The sequence below is a fragment of the Neodiprion virginianus genome, chromosome 2 (assembly GCF_021901495.1).
Source record: "Neodiprion virginianus isolate iyNeoVirg1 chromosome 2, iyNeoVirg1.1, whole genome shotgun sequence".
Lineage (NCBI taxonomy): Eukaryota > Metazoa > Arthropoda > Insecta > Hymenoptera > Diprionidae > Neodiprion > Neodiprion virginianus.
This window is the reverse complement of record NC_060878.1, coordinates 41,822,110-41,847,133: the sequence shown is the minus strand read 5'-3', so window position 1 is coordinate 41,847,133 and position 25,024 is coordinate 41,822,110. Positions and strand designations below refer to the sequence as shown.

Below are 25,024 nucleotides of genomic sequence, written 5' to 3'. Positions count from 1 at the left end.
TAACTTCCCGTTGCTCTGTTTTCAGAGAAAAAAGAAAGCTTTCACGAGATTTCCGCGTTTTGAAGTTCAGAGAATCACTTCCGATCATTCTTAGACGAACGTATGTGTGTCTCTACGTATACGTACGAACGTGATTAATTTTTTTGTCCGACGATATCTCGAGAATGAGTTACAAGATTTCAATGATTTTGGTGTAAATCGACCAGGCTTTTTCAAACTTAGAACTGATTATCAGATATAAGATCAGATTTGTGAAATTTAAATTTCGCGTATTCAATCATCTGGACAAAGTAAAAACATTTGGATGAAAATTGGTACTCGTCGGTTTGTTGGGTGACTGATCACGAATCTGAAGTCAGATTGCGAAATCCAAAATGGCGATCCGGTATGGCGGAAAAAAAATCTAGTAGATTTAGTAGGCGGAGGTTTCTTGGGTCACCGATAACGAATCCAAGGCTAGACTTGAAAAACTTGTAACGGTTCGCAATACAAAAAATCGTCATATTTTTTTGTAATATGATATCCGAGGGCTTTAAAATCGTTTACCACGAAACTGGACTTGAAGTTCGAAATTCGAATTGAATATTATTCTTCTTTTTTTTTCTCTATGAACTTGGAACCTGCGGTGCGAGAATGGAAAGTTCGAGGTCTGGCTCATGGCCAGTCTAAAGCTGCTTGTCTTTTTTTTCTTCTTTTCCTTTCGACTTAAGCTTATTTCTTCATCACACCATCCCTAATTACCGGCTCTCCTGTCTTCCTCCCTTTTAAGATAGAGAGATAGCGAGAGAGAGAGGGAGAAAGAGAGGAATGAAAGCGGAATCGTGAGAATAAATTCGAATAAATCGCGACTTTATTATACCCAGCGAAACGCGGCCAACGAGGCTCAAGGAATTTGCCGAGTCGCGGAGTGCGGGCGAAACGTTGCGGCTCGAGACGGACGGATTAAACTCGTAAGAGTGTTTCATATCTGTTAATGAGATTGAATTATTCATTCGTGGAAAAGTGCCTGCGGCTCTGTACCTTATATATATATGCATATATATATATATACACCTTCTGCTCTTCTCCCGGTAATTTAAGAAACGACTAGTGAAAATTCAGGAGATTAGACTCTTTCTATTTCCACTCTCTGGTCACGATACACCCAAGACTCTCGGCCAGCTAAAATTACGCGAAAACTTTCCCGACCTCTAGCAGCGATTTTACGACATTTTAGCGCAATACGAATGCGTCACGCACACACACGCAACTCTCGGTATTATACGCGTATATCGCATCTCGTCCCCACCTTACAGACTTTATCTTGATTCACCGACCCAGCCAGGCTGCGACGCTTATTCCACGGAATGGTGGCTGCGGAATAAAATCAACCCTCCGGACTGTCTGAAAGCTTCAGGGTTACAAGCAGACAACGCTCACCCGCCAACCGCACACAAGTCAGTTTTTCCCGCCTTTTTTCGGATTCCCTTCGAGCGTGTCTTTGGCTCTTTTGAACCAGAGCTTCCAACGGCGTGGAGAAAAAAAAAATCAACTTTTATCCAGGAGTTTACAACTTGTGACAATTCTGTCAGTGTGGCTTTCAATTTGAATTTTTATCGTTGAAAAGAAAATCATCGATTGCAGAAGCTCCAGCGTGTCCTGTTTGATCTAAAAAAGTAAAATACTTTCGTCGAATAGGTAGTGAAAAACAAAAAGCGAAAGACAAGTTTTACGGAGCTCACGAACCGATCGCCGGACGATAGAAACTTATTTTCTCCTCATAACAATCCGGCGCATTTTTCTCCTCAAAAAGGCGAAATGAGACTGCTCGGCAAAAGCGCGAGCATAACATAATTCTTCATGCGAGAATAAGCGAGATTAGCACATAGTTTTTATTCGGATTCTTACATCGCTCGTGCGGTGTGGCCGATCGTTTTTCAACCCCGAGGAATAATACTTTTCAATTTCCGATAAGAGGGAAAGAAGCCTGAAAGGAAACGCAAGCTTTTGGTATTTTCTTCCGTGTTTGAATCTCGTTCTCGCTTCTTCGAATTCATGGCAGGGAATCTTTATCCCGTGCCGTGAATGCCGCGAAGAATGACCGAGAATAAAATGTAATGGATTCGCGATCGAATCGATTATTTTTCCTCACAATCGGCTTCTGTCTTTTACTCCCAAGAACGACGCAATACGATATCAATTTGTGCGATCAGAGTATCGGTTATCATCATTGTCTTACTCACTAGTTACTAAAGATGAACGAATATTTTTACCTGAAATTTACGTAATTTTTGTTTGGAACGCGCCGTTTAAAAAACCAAAACGCGTAATAATCGATCACGAGGTTAATCTCTACCGATTCAATCGATTCGCGGTCGATTACTTTTAGCTCAACCTCCATCGGTGGTATAAGATACCTGCCGCTGCACCGTTTAAACCTGGAAAACTAATCTAATTAGAGCGTAATTGGTAACGTAGGACGGTGTTCGGTTTGCAGTGTAACAGAGTTTGCGAAGCCGTGGCCAAATGTGTGTGTCGCAGCTCGTACGTGCAGGAATCGGACCGCCGCACGAGCGAGCAAAGCTTTCGTAATATTACTTCCGCCTGCCTGGCTCTGGATACGGAATTCCGAATGCCGCAGGTTCGCCTCGTAACAATAAACAGAAATTGGAGGGAATTGTTATCGCGCGTCCGATATCCTCGCTCCCCGCAAACTTCGAGGACGCGTCGGATCCGCGATTTCTCGCCTCTCGAAGCCGCGTGCTTCCGTCTCTCGGGCCGCAATTGCGGCGCGGTTTTAGCCGGCCGAAAAACAGCCTTTCAAAGGGACCAGAGAGCCTTGAAATTTTCAAATTTCCGACTCCGGGTCCCCGCCTCGAAAACCCTGAAAGCCTCGCCCTCGCGGCGACAACGTTTCAAACTACATCGGAGTCACCGATTCGTAAAATTGACGAAGCGGCAGGCCAAAATGCGAAATACCTTCCGAACGCCATGGAAATTTATATCCGCGAAACTTTGAAACGCGTTTCTATCGGGATCACATTTCTCCGTACGCTCCGCGTGCGACAACGGATCGAGAATATACGCTGAAAATTTCACGCGTGCTGGACTCTGATTTACAAAAGTTGCCGTCAAACGATTCCGCTCTTTCTTTCTTTCTTTCTTTTTTGCTCGTGTTATTCTAAGCAATTTTCGATAAATCCGGGCGCGGAAATTCGACGCGGAATTCTTCTCCTTCGGCGCTCAATCGATCATCACTCGCTTTCTCGATTCCTTGTGCCTGCCTACCTGCTTCGAAATCTCTCCGCGCGGCGGAATGACTTTCGTTCGAAACGAGGCGTTATCAAGCGGAATGATCTCTCGATATCGTCGCAGCTGAGCACACTTCGCAACGTCTTTCAGACACCGGATTTCCATATTTCTCTCGACGTATGACGTGGCTCGAGAAGGGATGAAAAGGGGCGAAAGAAAGCAGATAGGACGACGAGGTCGAGCGTTACTTACGGATATCCATTTTTTTTTCTCACTTCTCTTTCCACCATTTTTTCCTCACCCTCTGCGGGAGCGGGCGAAGTGGATTATCTAAATTGAGATAGCGGTTTTACATTGACAAAATGCTATTCCCGGGGGAAACGTTACAGTGGAATAACGGGACGTTTCCCTCTTCTCGCCGACACTCTGCGTCGATAAATATTTCTTAAACCGCGGGTGAACTTTATTATTCGATTATGCTTCCGAACAATTTGTAATTAGTTTTCATTGATTTGAAAATTGTTATTCAGTCGACAGATTTGTAGTAAATAACACTGTGCGACGTTATAAAAATTAAACAATATCTCGAATAGTTGTTCGCATTAGGTATACCTAGTAAACAAGAGCAAAAAAAAACAAAAAAACAAATCCAAATTTACGTATCAGCTCTCAAAACGTGCTCAAAACATAGAAGAGTAAACTTTTACTCTCTTTACTTCCGGCAACACTTGTTTGAGGGCAGACATAAAAATATATCTCTGCACGATGTGTACAAAAATGATCCAAACATTCAGATTACTCATAAATCGACAGAATGCTACGTGTTTGTGTTAATTCTTCTTATTTATTTTATATTTGTGGTAAATTTACTCCTAAAAATGAAAACGAAGCCTGTCCCCGTTACTTGAAAAGTGTTACGAAGCTTATTTCAAAATTTTTATTGAAAATCAAGACAAATTGTTCAAAAAAATATAAGTTTTTTATCGAAAAATAAAATTCCATGTCACTTATCTGACGTGATGTGACAGTATTAGTTATAAGCCTCAATTGGCTTTAAAGCGAAGACCCATAATTACATACCGTAAGCCCAGTGGAATAAAAAAATATTCTAATTGTTGCACAGTGTACGTATCTTCATGAATGAGAAAAACGTTTCATAGATTTTATGAAATTATTTCACGCTGAACTGTAAGAAATTATTTACTCGTGCCTTGTAGAAGCAGCGACCGATTTCCTCGAGCCAAGTGAAACTGAATTATTTCGCGTATAATATCGACGAGTCACGGTCGAGGAATTTATTCTCGGACTAACCTTCGAAGCGTACCAAAAGTGGATAAATTAAAAAATGATGGGAAGAAAGTTTTGAAACGTTGCCTAGCAGCCGTTTTCTCGGCTCAAACTCGAGTTTTCGGGCGGACCTAACAAAACTCATTCCGAAGATGGTTAATTCTAGAACTCCTCGAGGCCCTTAAGACTCCCCAGACGAAACACAATTATAAGGTAATCTCTCGAGTCGCAGGTCGATGAACAATGAGCGATCGTATTCAAAGGAGTAAAGCGCCGCCCGAAAAGCTCCTTACGGTAATCTTCAAGGACGTGTACGATTGTAAGAGAAACGGATAATGATCGTACGCGGAGGAAAAACAAGGACGGGACGACAACGTCGTTCCGACTATAGCGAGAGCTTTTTGCAGGCGAACCAGCAAAGAAAACATTTCCCCGTCAGTTCCGAACCCCTTCTTTCATCCGACGACTCGAAGCGCAGCTTCGGAGAGCTTCTCTCCTCAAGCTCGATTCAAAGGTTGAGTATTATCGGGGCAAAAATTTCTATTAACTTCTCAAGACGTTGAGAAAAATTTCACACCGCGCACGGCGTTATTGCCACTATTTTACAGCTACTGGAATTTCCGCAGTTGAAAAGTTTCACCGTAATTGCGAATCGTTTGAAAGAATTCATTGATGTTGTACGGTACGAGGGAATAACGAGATTTTCATCGATGTTGGAGGAAACGATGAGATTCTGCAAGTGCGTGTCCACCTAATAAAAAACGAGATCGAAACATCACTCCACGCTTCTGATGAAAATAATTCCACCAATTTTCGTTCCAAGCGAAAGAGACGGGACGAGACGAGAAACCGCAAACGTTGTAAGTGCGATAATTATTGCGATGGGGGAAAAAGACGGGTAAAAAGGTACCAAATTAGCATTTTTCACAACGCTCCGCACGCACGTCGAGATATAAATTTAACGACGACCCGCGCGCGTAACTTTCGTCTGGGAATTCTCTTTTTTTTACGCTCAATTTCGTTTTTGTGTAAAAAAAAAAATGTTCCTTTTTTTTTATCTTTCTTCCTCGCTTTCTCCCTCGCTAGCAATCTCGAGTTTCCAGACTAACTACTTAACTAGGCGAGGCGCTGCAGGAGGCGCTAGCAAGGTTTAATAAGCTCTCGAAAACAGAGGAGATGAAATACTCGCTTAGCCGTTATTCCCACTTCTGACTCGGATGAAAATATCGGCCGTCCGAGTTTTCGGGATGCGTTACTAATTCACTCTACGTTCTTCACGGCAGCGCGAGATTGCCTCTCGTCTTTCACAATTTCCAAGTTCAATTATCTAATTGCCTCTAACCTTCCCCGAGTTCGATCTAAACGATCAATTTCACCCTTTGCCTTAATCTGAATATTAATTATTTGTTACGGAGTTGAAGAAAAATGTCGGAATTTTGTTGCTCGAAAACGATTATAAAATCGATATAGAATAAAAAAAAAAAATGCTTAAAAACCAAAATTTCCCCCATCTTCGAAAGGGGTTAAAAGCATTCGCAGAGGGTGAGGGGAACTGATTTCAACATCACCGAGCCGTAGGTGCGACAACCTCGCGCGTTTTGTTAATTGAACAAGTTTCCACATAAAACAGTGTCTCCCTCGCTGGGTTTCAGCGTCACACCTGTTTTCAGACTCCCCGTAATGTTTATCGCCGAAACAAAGCGAAAATGACGGTAATAACAATGATGGCGAAATTGAGAGAGATTTGGCGGGAAACGATCCGGAAGTTACACGACACGTGTTAAGGACATTTGCATAAACTTTTGGCAGGGAGGAGGAAAAAAATGTATTACAGGCCAGCTAATAAATATTTATCGCCCATTCCTGAATAATTCATCGGCGTGTATAATCCGACAGCTGTATATACGCAGCGATCGGGGACATTTACAAATGTACATGCATACACTCAGCGATAATCCAATACCTCCTTAGGCGTGATCCGATCCTCCTTATCCTGATCCTCGTCGTCCTTACAAATTTACTGAATTATGTATAGCATTGATATTTCCTGTTCCGCGAACACGGGGCGACGGGGAAAAGACGGTGGGCGAAGATGGCGAAACCGTTGCTTTAAATTCAATTTTCAACAATTTGCATTATTCGACGTTAATAATGATGCGATTATTATTATCCCACGCCTTCGGTTATACATTTTTTTCTTCATCAACTTCTTCGAGCTTTGGAAATAAGACTCGGTAGAAACGAAAAACACGCGAAAGTTTGCCGAATAATTTCTGTCCGTGAAATAAGCTGAGAATTGGGTTTTGCGGTCTGCAAGAAAAGTGCAAAAATGTCAATACGTCAGATCGAGTTACTCGGGCGGTAAATCCCGAGAGACTTTTCCCTGTGATATATAACCTGCATATAGGTAATACATATCCATCGGCAAATCCTCTTACCATTTATATATTTATATATATATATATATATATATATGCTATTCCACCAACAGTCTGTTTCTCGAATCGAAATTTCCGGCTCGGCTTACCTCGATCCGGTTGACGCGAATGTTCGCCTTTGATCGGCTGAGGAATTGAATGGCCCGATCGAAGGACGGAAAGTCGAGAAGCGTCGGAAAATCGGACTTTCCCAGGGTTGGCAAAACGCCGAGCGCAAGTCGAGATGCAGTTTCCGCCCGTAATAAGCTCGAATTATTCCCGGATCGGAATCTACGACCCTCAGCATGGATCCGCGGCCTGAATCACGGCTAATTGTGTCCTGATAAAAATGCATAAAAACGTGTGAAAATATCCCTCAGCGCGATTCGGCGAGGGGGTAAAAAGTGTCGGAAAATTGAGGGGTAAAATTTTATTTATCTCACCCTTTTCGTCCGATTTATCATTGAATTATATGACGCGCGGAGAGAGGCGGGGGAGAAAAAAGAGCCGAGGAGGAAGAGGCGCTTTGACGGATTGACGGATGACGTTGAATAATGAACGAACGCCTCACGACCGAGGGGCGAGGATTCAAAGAGGAACAAACCCCCGCAAATAGGAACGGAATCGAATCCTTTCTCGATATTTGGAAAAATCGGAGCGTCAAAATCGAGATAACAACGTTCGGTGAATCGGGATCTTCGTTTATCCGCTCTGAAATCGCCATCGATCAAACCCTCTACCGATGCTCTTTCACCCCGAACTTATTTAGGGATGAAGTTAGCCGAGAAGGGACTTGGATTAAATATGACGCGAGAACGAGTGTCTAGTACTAACGATAAGTATAATATGTACGAAGATCAAAGCAACATTGATTTGATTTCAGTAATCGGTCTCAACGTGCGCTTGAACAAAATTAATTACCGATTCGCAAAATACTTGCTGTTGTGATTTTCGAAGATACCTAATTCTCGTGTCGCTGACCGAGGGAGACAATTTTCAATCGCGCACTTAAACGTCCGGCTGAAGATATTTTAAACCCAAGTTTCCATACAGTTTCACGTGTCTTACGAAGTTTGCGAGAACACAAACGAACGGTGTGAATAGCGCCTGCAAATTCAAATCATAATCGCGAAATTGAATTTTTCAAGGAGTAGGTACAAAAGCCCAGGCAGCGTGAAAACGAAAACGGGATGTTGGAGAGAAAAAAAAAAAAAAAAAAAAAAAAAAAAAAAATGAGTAAAAGAAAGTGAAAATTGAATTTTCGCTCGTATAATTCTAGCGCGGAGAGGAACGTCTTACAATACCGAAACCAGCCCTCGATGTTGCACACACGTTGTATTCCTACGCGATGAGCGGATCGTTGCGCCCGGGGAGAATTATACTTCGCAATGTATAAATACGCAAAATATAATGCATATATTTGTTCAATTGTTATTCAAGGTTAAATTTCATTAACCTCTCGCAAGCCTCGTCACGATCCCTTCTATTATAACGGTTGATTAACTTGCGAATGAGTAATTGTCAAGTTTATTGTTTCGTTAATTACGCAAAGTCGTCGGTTCGTATAATACGCCTCGGGGGCGAAATGATGCGGGGGTTGAAATTCGAATGAGAGAAGAACTCGGACGTCTTAAACGATATTAACTTTTCAATTTTTTTCATCACAAATTTTCCCCACCCCTGAGACACGGTTCACCAAACGCGACACGGTAGACTCTTAACTTTTTTTTTAAAACGATATATAAAGCTGCGACGGCTGCTGATCGCCGAGCTGTGAAGGCCGTCGTCTTATCGGAACTTTACAGGTTCTGACACAATTTCCAGTCAACCAACCCCTTTCTGTCTCTACCCCTGGTATACCTACGCCGAGGGTTAATGATGGTACCGATGGTCCGGAGCTCGGTCGAGGTAACTGAAATTTCCCTCGGAAATTTTCTCACGCCGTTATCGTTTTTCCTCATTTTCTTCCCCGCGATATTTTATCGCCAAGATCGTATACAACGGATGAATTTTCGCCATCTACTCGGGTATTGTTTTTCCCTTTTTTCCCACGCGAAACGCGCCGACTCTGAACTGATTGGACATGCCCGATATTTTATGTCTCTGGCCCTCGAGACCGAGGCGCCAACCCGCTTCGAAACGCGGCATGAATATAAAGTCTTGTTTGCCAATTAGACGTCGGCGGGCCAAATTGGATCATCGGAATTTAATCCTATATAATATAAAGAGACGTTCCTTCGCACCCCGCGAGATAAAATTCTTTTAAATCTTCAACCCTGCAGTTCGACGATACGTTGATTTATTATTTATTATTATTGTTGTTTATTGTTAAAATATTGGGTCCTGCGGAAATTGAACACGGTTTCGTTGAGCGATAAAGACGTGGACCAAGACAGGCAAAATTAAAAGATGGCAACGATGCGTTTATTAGCGGTACGTGTTACGTCGGTTTCAAGTCTGAAACAGAACTGTTTTTACAATAATGTTGGTTACCGAAACAACCTTATTCGTTTCATTACCATATACAAATAGCTGGATCGTTAGAAAAGGGTGCAAAACGGGTGATTCGACCCTTGGTATCATCATTATTGTTGTACGATTTTATTCATTATTATTACGGTTTTTGTTGTTGTTTTTATTATTCGTGCCAAGACTGATCGAGCTCTGCATCAAAGTCGAGCCCATTGAATGGCAATCAGAACCCATAACTATATGTAATCTGATGATCCGCACTCTCGGCTGCAAAAATTGCGCATTAGGGAATATATTCCCAATAATTCAGCATTAGGGAATTGTTAACCCCGCACCCTCCAACTTTCCTCCATGCCGTGAGTGGAGAGTGTAGATAACCGGCGCACAATAGGTGCTTCTCTAAACTCTCGATGATAGCGCGACGAACGCCGTGTGAAGGCTGCTTGTACGATGATCGTACGTTTAAGGGGTAAGAACCTGAAAAATTTACCATTTAAAAAAAAAAAATTTCTTACAAAAGAAAAGCTAACAAGACAATGATATGTAAGAGAGTTATTGGGCAAACATTCAAGTATAATACAAATATTTATTGACATAAGATATTAAAAAATGGAGACATTCTCGCGAGACTTGCGAGACTCGCTCAAAATAGTGCAAATTTGATTGTGAAAATTAAGAAAAAAAAAAGAAGCACTTGATCTACATATTAATATAGCTGTAAATGCGTAGGGGATTTTTGGCATGTTAATTTGAACATTTTTTTTTTTTTTGTCGAAAATTTAATATTTTCTTTCAAACACTCGCCGATTACACAAAAATCAATATTTTTCGCCGCAATATTTTTTGAGTCTTTGTTCACAGTAATTTTGTGTATTACGCTTAAATATATATGTCTAATATCTTCCTTAAATATTATTATCTTATTACCTTTACTTCCATAAAGAAAAAAGAGTCAAAAACGTGCTTTTCTTTTGTTTTTACACGCGGGTCACGACACGGGGCAAGGAGAAATCGCCGATGGGACAAACCGATTTCGATGAAAAATTTTACGCGCAATTATTGACGATTTTTTATCATAACTTTTCATTTACAGTTTGAACGATGCCTCTGTGTAACGAAAATTTCGTAGTCAAGTACTTGGAGTCGTTTATTCGTGTCTGAAAACGTGTTAAAAAATGGCTGTTGAAATCTGTGTATCCTATTATTGGCTAGTCGATTTCTGAACATTTCTACGAATTGACGTTGCCGCTTCGTCGTGCGAGGTAAAGATTAAAAAAGCAACGTTAATTACTTATCTCGAGCACCGTGTACCGCATTGTTTTCTCTCAGCGGTCTTCGAAGAAGGCGTTTCAAAATTTCGTGAAATAAAAAAATAATAATCAGCACAAGGAAAAAGGTTGGCAAAAAAGGAAAGATAATCGTCGGATCGTGTAAGGCAAGATTAGCTGATCGCGAGGCGACTGCGTTGCGTGCGGAATGCCGAAAGCGAGAAAGCTTTCTGAAAAATAAACACAAGTCGGTATAAGAGTCTGGCTAATCGCGGGGGTAATTACCAAATTTATTTACCCGTTATTGCGTAAAGCGAGCCCTCGAGTCAAGAGTACGATAAGTTATGTGATATTTATGTTTATCTTTACTTCTTATACCATTTTTTTTATTTCTTATTCCTGTTTCACCGTTTTCTTTTTTACTTAAGAAAAATCAAGTTGACGGTCTTAAATATTTTACGAGCAATCGCGCGTTTTACCTTCACCCCCGGGTATATTATATCACTTGCATCAAATTATTCAAAGTCCACGTAGTCGCGTATTTTTATGTCATCCGGCGATCTTCCGCATTTTCCTGTAAACCTGGAATCAGGTAAACCGTCGATACGGTTTAAAAACAATTTTTTTACTCCGTCACTTACCGTCAAGTATTATACATCGAATCTAATAAGTTCTGGAAGGTGTTTCTAAATTTATTTCCATGAAGAATCGTCCCTCATTTGCAGGCCGGATAGACAGAAACGCGACCGTGAAACTAAGGGATCGTGTGCGAAACTCACCGCTTACTTACACTAATAAACCTTGCAGAGTGACAGCCATTAGCGAGCGTCATTCGCTCCCAGCCAATGTCGCAGAAATTATGTCGCTCGTTTATCCTAAGACAACAAGGTGTTCGAAAAGCGGAAGGAACAAAAGCTCGCGGTTTTTTAACGCGCGCGTTTCTAACACGCGTGTATTAATTAATTAAAAGTAACGCGACTGGCAAACTGTTCGCACGGATATATTCGACAAACCTTCGGAAGATTTTCTCGCTCGCAATTTGTTAAGGCGTGCCAAAACCCGAGGGCAAAGAGTCTGGAGCGTGGTCAGCTGAATTTCGCCAGCTTGCCGTCTGGTTTTGCTGATTTTGTCAGACGACAGCCAAGCTGGTGAAGAAACGGAGGAGACTCGTCGAATATAAATGCGTCCCTCGGTATTTTCCGCTACCTTTTTTCACGAACGAAGCCGTTGCGGTGACGCAACTTGTTACGCTTCGTATTTTGTATCGTTGATAAAGTTCTCCGCGGGAATAAAAGACTGGCGACAATTGATACGCGGATTTAAATTAGATCGCGGTGTGATCTAATAACGAAATTTAATAGGGCCTTCTCGAAAGGCGTGACAAAAGTACTCCGCGTAGAATTTAATTTGAAAATAACAAGGCAAATTGATGAGACGGCGTAAATTGGGGCTAATTTTAAACTCGACGCCGGTTAGTTGCCTACCGAATTTTTTTCAATCTCTTTCGCTCTTTTCTTACACCGCTTTCTTTTTTCTTTTTTTTTGTTTATTACGAAGAGATACCGAATGCGGATCAAACTGATTAAACATTTGAATCGTCGCATCTGTAACGGTTTAAATATTCCCGCCTGAAAGCAAAACAATTACTCAGTTGAAATTGACCCTACTTGTAGGTCACGTGATATCCGCTTTTGTAAATCCTCTTTCCTTTCTTCTCGGAAACGAGCATCTCTTGCTGCAAAACCATCGTCAGAACATCACGTGTCAAATAGCTTTCTCTGATGTATGTGTTTTATTTTCTTTTTGTTTACGAAGAATGCAACGTCAGTAACGAATAAAATAATTTACTGATCTAAAGATTCTGTTTCACGTAATCAGATCTGAGATGTGTAAAACATTAATTATCTGCGGTGTCTTCGACAATATAATTACATGGATATACGCTTCAACCAACCTGTCGCCGTCACGGATAACACCGATGGATCTGCTCTGCAGGTAGTAAAATATAAGTGAATAATTCTAAGCAAAACAATTCAAGACATTGAAACGACAAAGCTACAACGAAACAAGTATAAATAAAAAGTTAGAGACTATTCGAAAACGAATGAAGAAAGAGAGAATAATGAGAAAGGGAACAAGAAAAGAAAAGATAAACAATTTTAAAGAAAGAAAGACGATTTATATTTACAATTTTAATCTGTTTCACCTGTTGATCGGTAATTTATGCACTTTATGAGCGGATGATTGAACGGACGAATCAATGAATATTTAATATGTTTTTCGGTTATTGATATAAATTTGTGCAAAAAAATAGAAGGAATATTTACAATTCACACATTCTATAACATAAAATCCTTTTTCAATTTATTTTGAAGATTCAAACCTATATTTACACACCGAATGCTACGAAGTTGCCGTATATCTGGCTACGTCTTCGACAAGTATTTTTTACGGTCGCTGCCTACATATTTTACTGCATAATACATATATATATATATATATATATATATATATATATATGTACAGTTTTATCTGAGCGGAAAACTGAAAGATACCCATTTTTTTAAGAGGGTTTGGGCCTTTTGCGACCCAACTTCTCTCGCGCCGATGGGATGTAAAACGGGTTGGAAAAAACTGTTTCATCGTCATTTTGACGTCATGCATATTTCACAGCGAAATTGAAATCCCGCTTTATAGATTGTCCTTTTGTTCAAGCATGTGTGCGTGAATGTAGTACAAGTGAGTGTACCGGTATGTGAAAATTCAAAACAGCATCTGAGGTCGAGAGAATCTCAATAATCCGCGCAAAAACATATGTTTAGTAAACCTCGGTGTTATTCTCTCTCACGCGAAAGTCGTCGCGATGAGAGACGATACAGTTCGTTGCTATAGGATAATAACGCGGTTTTCGTGTAAATTATCCAAGCTGAGCAATTATTTGGCGTGAATAAAGATTTTTAAATTTTAATCGTTATGTTTTAACCGAAACGCTTATGCTTATTATCCGGTAATCCGAGTGATCTGAACGTCATCGCTGTATAACTTACGTTAATTATTGTTCTTGATGTTGATGCGTGTTGCGAAGGCGCAAGTACACCTTTGCATTTGTCGTTGATTTTATTTATTTATTTTTTTGCGGCTGGGGGGGGGGGGGGGGGGGGGTGAAGGGAATCAAACCCAATCAGATACCGAAAGTACCGTGAGAACGATAAAAATCTTATCTACCTGTTCGCAGCGTTTTTTTTTTTTTTTTTGTTTCTTCATAAAGTGCACGTTTTTTTCATTTCTAAGCGCTTAAACTTTTTCTAAAGCACAAGGGTTGCGTTTTCTTTTTTTGCCGGTGCATGGCCAATAAACACGCGAATAATTATTATTCGCATTTTAAACGCATTTCACGCGTGGCTAGGTTTAAAAAATACTTCGCCAGTCGTCTGATTAACCTTGAGTAATCGGTGTACAGACTGAGTAAAGAATCGCCGTTGGTTCGAAAGCGCTGCAGTCGCGATAAACGAGCCTTTCGTAAAGCTCGATTGGGCGGATAATTAACAGAGAGAAATAGGGGAGGGTGAAAGTAAAACAACGCCCAGGGATTTAAAGCGAATTGTGTAAAATAAAGCACGACTCAAGTTGTAAAAATTCAACGAACTTACAGCCGCGATGGCTTCCTGTTGCTGACGCTTCGTGTCACGATAAGAATTATTTGTGCGCCCCGGATTTTCGTGTCGGATTTACAAGCTTTACCCTTGTTTTTTATTTCTACGATACCCTTCGCGTTAGTGTCACGTATTTTAAATGAATAATTAATTAACTGCCGCTGAAGAGTGTACGACATGTTCACTTTCAGGAAAATGCTTGCTTTCCGTCGCTCGATAATCCTACAGGTTTGCGTTTTTTTTCCCCCATTTCGCTTCTCTCGGGATAAATTGATTCTCGCATTTTCTTTCGCTCTAAATATGAAGCGTAAATATTGTCAAAAAAAAAATGGATTCATAAACAGGAAAATTTCGATTCAACAATACGGTTATAACCGAGCTCATGTGTTCCATAAAATTACTCGATAAGATTTAACTTTTCCGAATGCAGTAAATAGTGCAAACCGAGTCCTAGATAATCGATTCAATTTCACCGCGCGTATCGAATTCCGGTTATCGAAAAAGGAATTTCTGGTATACAGGCTTCAAAGCTATGTAAATTAATTGACTGATAAAATATTTTATCGCACATTGTATTTTATGCGTGCAGTTGTACTCGAACAAGTGAATTACCGCACTGCGAACAGACTCGCCGAGTTTCGTTTCGGGACTTTTGGAACGTGGAATAATTCCAACGATCGAAGCACGCGAAGATATTGCAATAATTTCTGAAAATCGCGCGAGCGATGTGTAAAGTATCGAGACGCAAATGGTTTCTCGCTGGCAGGTGCCACGCCAAGGACTTGATCCATTCGCCGCGGATGATTGATTTATTGATCAAATAAACGTATAAATTTGTCGACATCACGGTCGGAGAGAAGCGAACGCATACAACCGGCAAACAATTTGTGAAATTGAATTGGCCCCGTGAATTAGCATGTTAATTAAAATTGCAGGGACTAGGTGGGCGTGTCAAAATATCGCCATCATCCGTCACCTCGCTGGCAATCTCCGGAATGAATTATAACTCCAATTAACGTCTCGCGAGACTATTATTTCGATTCTGTAACCAAAGCTGCACGGTTTCGCAGAGAGAGAGAGAGATAGAGGGAGAGAGAAGGGAGAAAAGCCTCGGCCGAGATGCGGCCACCGCTAATCTTTGCGGCTAAGATCCCCGACGTTTCTTCACCCAACCGGCAGCAGGGAGTGAGCGAGGAAAGTCTCATTTTAAAGGTTTCTGCTGCTGGCCATATATTCCTAAACTCATTACAGGCCCCTCCTCGAAATCCGCGGAGATAACTTTTAAAGTGTAATTTGCGCCGAGCCCTTATATTTCTCCCGAAATCAGGGGCGGGGGGGGGGGGGGGGGCTGAAAGTTGTACCGCGAAACTCTTTCATCGAATTTCGCTAAGCGGACGCAGCGTCCCTTCTACGCCTTCCATTTCCACCCTATTTCCAGGCGCTTACTTGTTGCTCGTTTAATGATCGAGTTCCTTTCGTTCCAGGCTCGATAAGCAACATCGACGGCGCTGAGTATCATTGCAACAAGACGGCAGTCCGAAAGGTTATAAGCGGCGTCGTGGGAGCCGCGAGTTCGGTAACTTCGATCCAAGTCGCCAATCTGCTTCGCCTCTTCAGGATACCCCAGGTCAGTGCAACCCCGGAGATCTTAAGGGGTTACCAAGGGTTTCGAGGATTTTTTGATGGACAGACATTTCAATTTGTTATTATGAAAATTTATACACACGTTGGGGTAACGTTGAACTTTTTTTTTCATACTTTTTGTGTGTAAAGATAATGGTTTTTAAAGCTGCTGTAGCCGATCTTCGGGGGTACTTTTAAAAAAAGACGTCTTGCGGTGAGCAAGTTATGTCTGGACTGGATCATCTGAAAATGAAAAACAAAAAATATTTAGTTGATATCAGGTATTATCTTGTCCTTTATCGAAGGAATGAGGAAAGCAATAATTAAAAAAAAAAAAAAACGCGGCTTGTCAGAAAAAAATCTCGATTTTCCATACAAATTTTCGCCTCAAGTTGTTTCTAAAAAGGAAAATATTTATCGGCGAGAATAAACCTTCGATCAGGGAATGAAAAATATATTCATGAAGCTTGTGTCAAAATTTGAGACCCATCGATTAAGCCGTTTCCAAGAAATCTTGCTCACTGACTTTGAAAACATAGTTTTTGAAAAAACGCGTTCAAAGTTTCAAAAGCGCTTTACACATAGTTCGAGACGTAATTTCGAGAATATTTGTCGGATCGACATGAAATTTTCTGTTCGCATGCTTAAATGCATATACATTACTAAAGTGGAATTGAAAGAAAACAAATCGATTATTGAAAAATCCCGACTAAGTAAAATGCGCAGTAAATTCTCCTCGACGCAAATCGGCCCACGTTTTTCCCTCGACGATCCCTAAATGCCCGCTCCGAAATTGCGAGCCACGATCAGAGGTCTTTTTCCGAGGGGTCAAACCGACTATCAGATGCTCGTCCGGTCCATCCTCGATGGGCAGCCTAATGAGAACGTTCGCCGTTCGGAGGCGAGGCGATAAGGACGAGTAAATTTTTTCGCCTCTTGCAACGAGGATTAATTTCGTTTCGCGATCCGTATTTTTCCCTCCGATTCGCGACCCACGAACAAGGCCTTCGGCACCACCTGTTACCGTTCCCGTCTGAATCGCACGCGGAGTATTTCGCAAACGCGAGTAAAAGCTGAGCTTTTTCACGGACGCATCCGAGTTGCCGATGGAACTTCGACTCCCGTCAACGTGTTGCACAAATTTATTCCTACAAGAGTATGGAAATGGAGAAGCCCGGCAAGAGTTCGCTGGAAATAAATGACGGAAGTCGGGGCACTTTGCGACGAAATGCACTTCCGAAGTCGCGTTTGCCGTTCCTCGGTCGAAGACGACGATAATTTATTCATCCTGGAAGTGACGTCATTGTCCGCGTCACTCTCTGCCGATGTTCAGGTTTTATAACGTACCGGTATACGTAATGTGTGAAAAGAGGGACGCGGTAACGCCGGAAAGCCATTTCGGCGTGAAATCGCCTTACTTATTCTTCTTCTTCTTCTTCTTCTTCTTCTTGTTCCACTCGACTTCCGCTCTATCTCGCGCTTCACCACCGAGGACCGGCTGAATTCCATCCCAGAAGAATTATACACACAAGCTGCGTCAGAGTCGCCATTAATACTGGCTAACGATAAGAGGGACTTTTTCGACCCCCGGTCGAGAGAGTTCGCAACCACCCCGTTGGGACTTCGGAGAACTTACTCACTCCGGGATTCGAGAGCGGAAATAAAAGCGAGATCACTCTTGGCTGCACGGAGCACATGCAGCTCGTTGTCTAACTACTTTTGGTAAATTAGATGACACGTTACGTTACGATTACACGTGTGTTGGGTAAATTACGTGTCTTTTATTCCAGACACACTTCACTCTTATCGGCGATACGTTATAACCCTTGAGGCAAAAAAATTGCTTGGCCCAATTTCAAGGACAAAAATGATGCCTTTCGACGGCTTTAAGACGTGTTTTCAAACAATTTGAGAACGGATGATCAGTCGGTGTTTTTATGTAATCCTCTTGGTACTGCGGAGCAGCAAAAAGTTGTTTGTAAGAAGCCTGCGAGACGGCGAAACTTGAGTTCGGCACAGGGTCCGATAAAATCCCTGAAACGAAGTTCCGAATCACCGAGAGAAGAGAAAGGAGAGAAAAGACTGCTCTGGACGAATGTGAAAATTTGACGAGGCGGATTCCGGAAACGGTGATCGACGGAACGAACCCGAAGTGACTAATCGCGTCGCGAATAGTCGGTGACGGAAAAGCGTCAAAATTAACGGATTTCCTTCTTATTCCGGTATTCGGAAGTTATCCTCATAGACGAAACGCTTCTCGCCTTCTCCTCGCCGCTTTACTAGCTCAATTCTCATCAATCATGAGAAGATGGATGAGCGCGAATTTGCACAGCCGTAGTACGCGGAGCGCCGTATGGTTGTTACTCTTCATCATCAACCCGGTCATCAGCTTCTCTCCCTCTCTCTCTCTCTCTCTCTCTGAGCGAGGCAAAGCACAGGCAGTGCATGAAACTATGACGCGTTGTGTCGCCGCGGGATGCGAAACTTTGTTTCACCCGTGAATTACTTTGTTAGTGAGCTGGCAGTTGACCTGAAATGAATTTCAGCTGCTTCTGAAATAGCTCGGTTGAATCCTTGTGCCGCTCTCTCTAGAATCCTATTCCAATTTTAAGAGATCCACTTGTCATCATTATTTGATAACCTGATATATTTCTATTAGAGTTGCTCCGCTTTCGTATTTTTGTGAACTCTTTTTCATCATATTAAATAGACAATTATCTCGCGATATATTCCGATTCGAAAAATTTATTTTCTGCGTGAAGTGGGGGATTTTTAATTTAACGCGTCTGTTTCATCGTCGGAATTGCTGCTAATTAATTCCGTAATCTCGGAAACTCGATACTCGCTCAAGCGTCATTTTTCCAAGTCCGATTTGAGCGCTCCTAAGATTAATTAAATCTCGAAAATTCGACGTCTGATTATATCGAAGAAATATGCAACAGCTGTCTACACGAGTAATTAACGTGGGAAATTCTTGCTGACGGAGGAAAAAAGATTCGTTCGAAATATAGAGACCTAGTTGACACGGTGTAACCTTCTGAAAAATTCACTTCAATCATTTGGCAAGGCTTGAAATTGAGAAAAACTATATTGTTTTCTAACCGGCGAAACAATTCCTCTCGGCAGAGTACGAGACTCGAATACGAGTGATGAAATTTATTTTTTACGATTGCAGTAAAATCCGGCAAGGAGTTTAGGAAAAAGGGTGTTTCAGCCGCTTCGAATGGATCATGGATTGCCGTAAACGCGACTGTAATTTATTCATGTATTTCTTTTACGACTCGTCGAGAGGTCAGTTTTCTTCGATCCACTCTGATTTTTTCCCCCGAGAATCTGCCCCGAATATTTTCGGCGCCCAGAAAGAACCGAGGAAAGAGTAAAGATACGTTGAAGAAGTTAAATATCCGAGACTTCGGGTAAAAAAAATGGTCGACATCGATCTCTGTTTTTTCCGAGATTTTTTCCAACTTGACGCGAATCTGTCAACTTCTCGTATTCCGAAACTCGATGATACGCCGAGTAAACATGAATCGAGTCAGCATTGTGACGTGACTACGCGTTTATTCGACGAGAGAGAGTTTTTTAAGTAAGCAGCGTTAAACAATTGAGCTTTGCAACTCGTGCTGTACAACGAATGTCGTACAATGCGCAAGTAGTTGTAACCGAAAGTTTATTGCGCCGATGTGTACAATCCGAATTAAATTGGGTAAAGTTCAAGGGTGTTACAAGGGGTCTTGTATCGGCCTTCTGGCCCTTGTTTCATCAGCAGCTTAGAGAAACTCTCCTTCTACCGCAGATGTAATATAATAACTCCCTCTGGAAATATCCCGGCTGCTTTATTTGCAACACCCTGAAGCCTGGCCTTCGCGTACTTGAAGTTCCGAGATTGGGCGCCTCCCCGACATTCTGGAAACAAGCTATCCTCGGCTCCGTGCCAAAGTTCGCGCTTTGAAAGGACCCCCGCAGGATGGGCTTCAGGTACGAGTGCGAGGCACGATAAGAAGAGAAGCAAGCAATCTGTTTTCCTATTTTTTCGTCCCTCAGCCCCCTTAATTTCGAAAATTTAACAGCGACAAACGGCTGTTTGTTGATTTATTTGTTTTGTTATATTTTGTCAGTTTTAATTGTCAGGTAAAACGGAGAGTAGAGAAAAAGTCGGATCAATAAATGTCGCGTTTTCTTAACGTTTGATTGGATAATTTTATTTTTAAAAAACTTCATCCCTAATTACGCGATGCGCTTTAATTGGAGAGTAAAAAATTCTTCAAGTTTGTTTAAAAAATTTCTCCCCGATTCCGCATGTATAACGGAAAGGACGAGGATCCTCGCGTTTTAAGCGACGGAGGAAAGTCTTCGAGCGTATAACTTCTCAAATACGTGACGTATATTTATATCGAGCCAGATGTAAAATATCGGAGGTAACTTTTTCCGAAGCTCCGCTAAGCTCCAAGGATCACCCTCCAATATTTGGAAACTTGTTTCATTAATATTATCCGAATGAGCTCGTGTATCACGAGTTCGTTTGAAACGGCCTTAACGAGACTTCGACTTTCGGAAAATGCTTTGAAGGGAAAAAGATAGCCTGCGGCGGAATGACGCTTGAATTTTTTTATCCGTACTTTTTACGCGGAAAATCAAACAATTTCGTAAAAACGATATACGATTTCCATATTTTTCCTCCCTCTTGTACGCTTACCTCGATATTCCGAAGGTATATGCACAGTCTGCGGTTGAACATCTTGACGTTCGAAATCTGTAAATAGCGTCTAACTAAGGATGCCTTTGATCGACCCACTTGTATCATTTTCCCCTTTCAAACCCCTCGTGAGACGATCCGATTTAACTTATTTTCCTCGGGTAACTCAGCGATGAAAATATCCTGTAAGATGTCGAGATTTTCGCTGGAAAATTGCTTCCCCAAACAAAGTACGTTCATGGGAAATTCATTGAGTAAGGAGTCGTAAACTTCGACAAGCCGTTGACGTGAACTTGAGGAAACTCGGTTTTCATCCCCTTTGAGACGGTGAATCAAGCTTGCTTCGCAGTTCGTTTTAAGCTTTCCAAGCCTAATTTGCGTTTCCTGGAACAGGGAAAATAACGAATGATAATTCGTCTCCTGCGGACTGATCGTTGATCCGATTTCGAGTGAAATTAAAATATTTCTCAAGGGCTGAAAATCCGGAAGCGGCGGGGTTGAAATTCCAAATTTGAAAAGTTCCGAAAGCGCCTAATTCCGAATTATTTGATGACGAAACTTGAAGTAAAGAAATCAAACTACGTACGGCGAAATGACAAAGTTTGGAATGGTCGGAAACCCGACGGCTCAAAGTTCCGAAAAGTAAAGTTCCGATAGAGTAAAATTCTGCCAATTAAAATATACTCGCACGGCGTAGTTCGCTCAACGAGTCGGCGTAAAAAATCATAATGACCAGGATTCCGAAAGTAAAGATATCAAAAATCCAAAACAAAGAAAGCTCAAAGTAATGAAATTCCTCCGAGCCAGAAATTCACAGAACTGGAAATCCTCGTTCATTCGAAAGTTCGATATTTCAGATCTTTTAATTTTCTCACTTTCGCACCTTCGGAACTTTGACTTGTCGGAGTTACGCCCGTTCGGAATTTTGTACTTTCGGAACTTTGAGCGTCGGGTTTCGGGCGATTCGAAACTTGACCGTTTCGTCAAAATTTGATTTCTTTACTTCAAGCTTCGCAAGTAAAGAATTTGGATTTGCGCGCTTTCGGAACTTTTCAAATTAGGAATTTCAACCCCGCCCCGGCACGTCAAACAACGACTCCAAGTCTTCTTTTGGGAATTCGAGGTAATTGAAGTGATATATTGACAGTGCCCGATAAGCCGGTTGTTCGCTTCTATTACACCCTCTCGGGTATGTGTTTAGGACTAAGATACGCCGGCCGGGAGCTGGGAGGGTCTGAGAACCGAGGGAAATGAAATGACTGGGGCTCTTTCGGGTGCGTTGAACGTCGTAGATCGCGTGACGCCACGTCGGCGCGTCTTCTCAACGCTTCAAACTATGATTACACACTTCGGTTGGCAGGCAATTTTCACCGAGGTGTACATACGACTCTCTCTCTCTCTCTCTCTCTCTCTCTATACACGTACACCCTGCATGCCGTACCCACGTTAATTTGACACCTCGTGGAGCTCAACTTTGGCATTCCAGGCACGCGTAGGGCGCGCGCCTTTTTCGACACCTTCGCTCCCGCACTCGTGCCCATAGAAAATTAATTCCAGCCGCCTGGACGGGCGATTTCTCAGCAAACCGCGGTAAGTGGACGGCCTTCCCGCTTATTTATCTCCGTGAAATATGCAACGCGTTAACCGATATCGGCATTAATTTATCGGAGGTTGTTGGAGAAGGATACCCCAAAGAACCGTCCGTAAGGCGGTTCGCTGAATTCACCGAGGTTTTAAATTGGCTTTCCGGCTCCTCGGCGACGTCTCGAGTGCGCTAACAAACTCCGGCCGAGACTGGCGAATTTTTCGGGACGGTTGAGGTTGGGTAAGGCGGGTGGGGAAACCTCATTAGGAAAACACGATGGGATTGTTGCGTGGAATCTTAGGGAGCCGGTTAATCTTGAACTTCGAAGATCCTGGAAACGGGACCCCCTGACACCGGGTATAAGTGTAATTCTCCGGGGTGACTTTCACGCTAGGTTTAACCCCAACGAGCATCGAGTTCCTCCGCCCTTGCGACAAGAGACTCGCCGAGGGAGTGCCGACTTGCCCGAACAAGGTCCCGGCTGTCTTCGTATGACCCTCAAGTTCCAGGGTCGGATCGTCGGGATGCCCGCGGGGTTCCGCGTTGTCCGAAACGGCCGGAAGTATCGACGTTTTCGCCCGACACCTACTCCGCGATTCGCAATTACACACACTCCGTTCGACACGCAAATTCCGTAGAGCCTGGGTGTGGCAGAGAAACGGGCTGCAACTCGTCGCCGAGCCTAGCGCGCGTCGCGTTTTCCCTGTTTCGGTCGGTGGATTCGATTTTCCATCTCCTAGGCCGCCGTCGCGCCCTGCAGCTCGGCCTGGTTTTTGGCGGATTCAATTAACGACGTGACATCGAGCTTTCGACACCCCGCGGCGATCCGTCATTTGCAAATAACACGGATCAGATCGGCGCGGGCCTTTGTTCGTTCCTGTTTTAAACTTTCGATGCAACGAAACTTCACCCCTGTGTAGCACGCGCTATAATTTCACCTCCTCCATTATTCAAACCCGCTTCGAGGATCGACGATTTCCAATAACTGTACGCGCGATGAATAAATACCTCGATGTAAATGTAAACGTGTACGCAGCTCGTTCAATACTCGGTGCAAATATTTTCCCCACTTCTGAAACGAATTCGCAGCAATGCGTTCGGCGATCGGTGATGTTTTTCAAAATCAATCGCAACTTTTTGTCGTAATAATACCGGAACCAACTATCCATGATCGACGAAATTAAGCACACATTTGCTCCGAGTCCTGGAATCACCTCGAACAAACTGAAAATACCGTTTGCGTGAAATCCCGTGTAGAATGATTAACAAGGACGTGCGTGATTTTCGGAAAACCATGCTCGCCGACCTCGAAAATTATTATTCTTCCTGGTCAGGCGAGGAGAATTCAACCAAATTCGCAAATTCGAATAACTCGACGAGACAACGCGACGGTTGGGTTATGCAGAACCATGAAAATACGTGGTACCGGTTGGCGATCGCTGAAGTAAGAACGGGACCGTAAGGACGAAGTAAAAAGTTGGGAAAGAGCGAGATCGGTAAGCCGACAACCCGTGATAAATACGTTGACCACCCCACGTACAGGGTCGAATGATACCGTGAACGTGGTAAAAGTCGGCGAGCACCGGAGGAGATAAAAGGTAACGCAGCTGTCGAGAGCCGGCGGATGAAGGCGATCCAGTGGCACTGTAACACTCGATAACACCGCAGCTCATTTCTCGCTACATAAACTCCGTAAACGAAAGCAACAGCAGCAGCGCTGAGTTTTACCCGGGAAATGACGACCGTCCTTAAACCTCGGCTCAACGGCTCAGCCCAGCTCGGCTAAGAAATTACACGAAGCCAGGCTCGCGACCCACTTCCGGTAAGCTCCGCAAGGACGTATCGATCATCATTGGCGTGAATTAGTCACCGGGGGTATGATTGTCGTTCCTCTTTTTCACCCGGGTTATACGAACCTTCGTGGAAACTAAAAACTACGTCTGATCGACTGATTTGTAATCGAAGAATTTTCGAACAAATGAATTCGAGTAGGCCGACTTGTTCCAGCTTTCTGTCTTCCGGTTTCATCGAAAGCATGCACGGCCAAACCTTGAAATGTGACTTGCAGCTGAAGACGAAACCTCTGTGATCCCTGACGATGATAAATTTCATGAATAATCGAGGACGAGGCGAAGCTCGTAACCTCGTCACCCTCCTCTGAGTATAAAAAATGATTGAAAGATCGTAAAACCTGCAGTTGATGCGACGTCGTAAAACATCTCTCGGCCAAAACGTTGGCCATTTTGCAGGGGAGCGTAGATTTCGCACGCGCGTGTATCGAAAGCGTATCGATGCTCGGATTTTCTGCAGCAGCTGCGGATGAACTTAAACTGATTTGTCATCCTTTAGTGGCTATGAATTGTGAAATTCTTCGTTGTCGTATCCCACCTCGATACATCGCGAGAGCAATAACTTGAGAATTGCGTTAACCGTAGCTGCAGAACACTGCCGATGAGATATCGTATTCATATTTCTCAGCTGTCCCATTGTTGAGGTTTCAAGAAGCGCGCGGGTGGCTTGAAAAACAGTAATTTGCTGCCGACGCGCCTCACGTTGAACGGTTAATTAATAACGTGTCAGATCGTCCGCAAAGCTCTGCCAGTCTGGATTCAGGCCTGAGAGGCAAGGAGGAGTTGTAAATAATATATCATTTCTGTATCACCGGCTGAGATCTAGAAACGGGGTAAAGAAAAGGGCCTAATGCTGATATATCGCGAACTCCGGTTGGCCGCGTTGTCGGTGCGTTCGCAAATTCGCTCGATTAATACTTTAGCAAACGAGTTGCGAAGGGT

General features: G+C 42.8%; 1 protein-coding gene across 1 annotated transcript in view; it reads left to right on the top strand.

Moving 5' to 3' along the window:
* The window catches only part of LOC124297571 (metabotropic glutamate receptor 2-like), an 81,536-nt gene that overhangs the window by 38,597 nt on the left and 17,915 nt on the right, over nucleotides 1-25,024 (top strand). Inside the window, exon 3 of the mRNA XM_046748739.1 lies at nucleotides 15,813-15,955. Within this exon, the coding sequence (XP_046604695.1) occupies nucleotides 15,813-15,955 (143 nt within the window). The remainder of the gene's footprint in view (nucleotides 1-15,812; nucleotides 15,956-25,024) is intronic.